Genomic DNA, 3,747 nt, shown 5'->3' with positions numbered 1-3,747 from the left:
AATAGTTTTCTAATTTTTATATCAGTATGATTCTCTATTCTCTCTTATTTAAATATCTTAATTTTGAAATTCCTGAAATTTCTTAAGAAATTTCTTAAGGAATGGAGAAGAAATAGTTTTCTTTTTTAATATATTTTTTGATGGGTGAATGTTGGAAGAAAAGAATTTTGAAAGTTTTTTGAGAGTGAGAAATTCATATTTATAAATTGATATTTGAGAAAAGAATAGTTTTCTAATTTTTATATCAGTATGATTCTTTAATCTCCATTTAAATATTTACTTTTTATCTTAATTTACTGAAGAAATTTTAATGGTTTGTTAATGATATGTATCTTTTTATCGAATTCAATACCAATTTTCTATTATGAATTTTGATTGGATAAAAATCAGAATTCTGAAAATTTCTTAAGGAATTTCTTAAGAAATGGAGAAAGAATAGTTTTCTTTTATATTTTTTGATGGGTGAGTATTGGAAGATTAGAAGAATTTTGAAAGTTTTTCTATTTTTTACTTCAATATAGTTTAATTTAAATTAATTTTCTAATCTCCATATTGGATCTGAGTGTATCTTAATTTATCGAAGAGTTTGTTAATGATATAACATTTTAGAAATTTTTTATTACAAATTCGATACCAACTTTCGAGTATGATTTTTGATTAATTACTGAGAAGATCTTTCGATGAACTTTAATTTTCTGTAATTTATCCCACGTCAAATTATTATTATTTAACTCACTGAATGTTTGATGATGAATATTCGAGAGGATGCTAATAGATTTTAATTGTCTGCAAGAAATTGTCTGCGTGGGAGGGAATTAAAGATACGATGAATTATAATTAGATATTAAAATATTTAGAAATATAATATACGCAAAAGCGCATAAATATTCAATATTATTTAATATCATCATACATAAATTTCTTATTATATTATATTATTATATTATATTATTATTATTTATCTTCTTATTTAATTATAATATATTACCAAATCGATTTTAATTTGCTCAAAAAAATTTTTGCAAAGATCTTGTTCGAATGTTACACATCGATTTGAAAGAACTTTTGCGTGGGAGGGTGTTAAAGATACGAGTTTCGTGGATTCCTTGATCTAAGATGGCTCATAACGTATCACAAGGATTTATTTTAGCTGTAGAAATTCTCTGAGGCGGAACAAATTGTAGATCGAAATGGGTCATAAGTTCTTATTTCGTTATTGAAGCGTCACAAATCGATCGATTTGAAGAAAAATTTAATAGTCGATAAAAAAAATTTGTTGGATTTTAGTAGATTTTGAAAAAATTTTTTTTTACACGAATCCAAATATTTGTTAAATTAGTTAAAACGAAACGAGAAAGATTGATCATACGATAAAAAAGAATTTTGGTAATCCAAGATTTTATTGGGTTTTTAGCTACAGTTATGATTGAGAATATTATATTGAAAATAATTGATGATTTCGATGATTTTTGAATGAATTTGAAAATAATAATTTATAAGGTGGTGTTTATTTAATTTAATATTCGAATATTGATTTTACTCGATTGGAAAATCTCGTTTTTTCCGAGACTTCTTTATTAATCCAGGATGAATCATAAGTTTTTATCGAGCTTCTCAATATATTATTCGTGTGCTTGGAATCGATTTCAATGGAAATAAAGCGGAATTTATTGGAAGTAAATTGGTTCGAAGGTTTTTTTCGAACGTTTTTCTGAATATTAACTTTAAATCAATTTTAATAGTCTTTCATAAAATTGATAAAAAAGAAATTATTAAATTAAATAATGAATTTTATATACATATATATATATATATAATTTAAATATAAAATAAATTTAACAAGGATTGAAGTCAAGAGAGGAAAAGATCGTAAAAGATTGTACACAATTGATGTCAAATATTTTCATTTTGAAAGGAACAAACTCGAAAAAATTGAAAATCACGATAAAAAAGAGAGCAATATAAGAAAGAAATATCAAAGATTTTCTTCACAGTTGGACCGTTATTACTTGCCTCTCTTCCCATTTGATAATATTACAAAACTGCTTGTAATAACTTAATAAAACGATATCAAATTTTTAACTTTGGAAATCCCACTTAAAGGGAGCTTCATAGTTGAAACTTTGTTTTATAAAACTGAATAATTTCCTTTTATCTATCTATACAAATTTTATATATCTGAATAACAATAAAAAAATAATTTCGAAAATTTTGTTCAAATTTAAAATGCCTGAATTTAACAAAAAGAGAAAAAAGAACGCAAAAATTTGCATTAAAAAAAAATCTGTCGCTCTTCTTCCATTTCTCTAAACAAAATTGCTATTCGTTAATCGCAACTTTAACTTTTAATTTTCTAAAAAAAAAAAAAAAAAGAAAAGAATAATAACAACGTTTCGTTTCATTGATCACTCACATATGGCACATGTGCCATTCCCAAAGGTGTTTTGGCACCGACGGCCGGAAGTCTGCGGTTCCTGCGTTCAAGATCCTCGCAGTGAATCGTAGAAGCCTCCTGGTCTCCAAGTGCCAATTTTCCGATTCCTTTTGAATTTTATACGCCTGCGAGGCGACGCAGTTCTCCTCCATGGCGCATTGTAACCAGTATAGCTGTCTGTCCTCGAGATGGGCCGTTCGCATAAGTTCTATGTGGTCGAACACCAGATCCGGCATGTCTCGAAGACACACTACGCTGCCCACGTTTTCTACAGGACCTAAATCGTGAGGATTTTTAGTTGGAATGAATTTTGAATTTTTTTTATACACTCGTTGCACTTGTCCTTTCCTTTTTTCGTTTTAATTATATGCATATACTGATATAAAATTTATGTAAATAGGAAAATAATTCTACATTCTCAATAAATCTTTGATTGAATATTTTTTTTTTCAAAATTTAAAAATTGGAATTATTTCGTTTTTTTATCGATTCAAAAAAGAATAAAATTGATGTATAAGAATTAATTATATTCTTGTAATTAAATATGTTTCACAATTTAGAATTGAAAAAAATTCCCTAACAAACAAAATTTATATTTCTGTAATTAAATATGGTTATATAATTTAGAATTGAAAAAAATTCCTAGCAAACAAAATTTATATTCCTGTAATTAAATATATTTTACAATTTAAAATTGAAAAAAAAATCCCTAGCAAACAAATTCTTCATTTTTATTATTTGGTGCAAAGCAAAAGCACAAAATTTATATATTTATATTTCTGTAATTAAATATTTCACGATTTAGAAATGAAAAAAAATTCCCTAGCAAACAAATTCTTCATTCCCATTATTTGATGCAAAATAAAAGGATAAAATTTATATATTTATATTCCTGTAATTAAATATATTTTACAATTTAAAATTGAAAAAAAACTCCCTAGCAAACAAATTCTTCATTCCCATTATTTGATGCAAAATAAAAGGATAAAATTTATATATTTATATTCCTGTAATTAAATATATTTTACAATTTAAAATTGAAAAAAAATTCNAATAAATTCTTCATTTTTATTATTTGGTGCAAAGCAAAAGGACAAAATTTATATATTTATATTTCTGTAATTAAATATACAATTTAAAATTGAAAAAAAAATTTCCTAGCAAATAAATTCTTCATTTTTATTATTTGGTGCAAAGCAAAAGGACAAAATTTATATATTTATATTCCCGTAATTAAATATATTTTACAATTTAAAATTGAAAAAAAATTCCCTAGCAAACAAATTCTTCATTTCCATTATTTGATGCAAAAT

General features: G+C 24.7%; 1 protein-coding gene across 2 annotated transcripts in view; it reads right to left on the bottom strand.

Moving 5' to 3' along the window:
- Positions 1-3,747, bottom strand: part of LOC102679142 (lysyl oxidase homolog 3A-like) — a 12,867-nt gene that overhangs the window by 2,478 nt on the left and 6,642 nt on the right. For both annotated transcript variants that reach the window (XM_006609345.2, XM_031515059.1), the window contains one exon: positions 2,414-2,711. In XM_006609345.2, the coding sequence (XP_006609408.1) occupies positions 2,414-2,711 (298 nt within the window). The remainder of the gene's footprint in view (positions 1-2,413; positions 2,712-3,747) is intronic.

Source organism: Apis dorsata, unplaced genomic scaffold (genome assembly GCF_000469605.1).
Source record: "Apis dorsata unplaced genomic scaffold, Apis dorsata 1.3 scaffold_52, whole genome shotgun sequence".
NCBI classification, from domain to species: Eukaryota; Metazoa; Arthropoda; class Insecta; order Hymenoptera; family Apidae; genus Apis; species Apis dorsata.
This window is presented reverse-complemented; position numbering and strand designations above follow the sequence as displayed.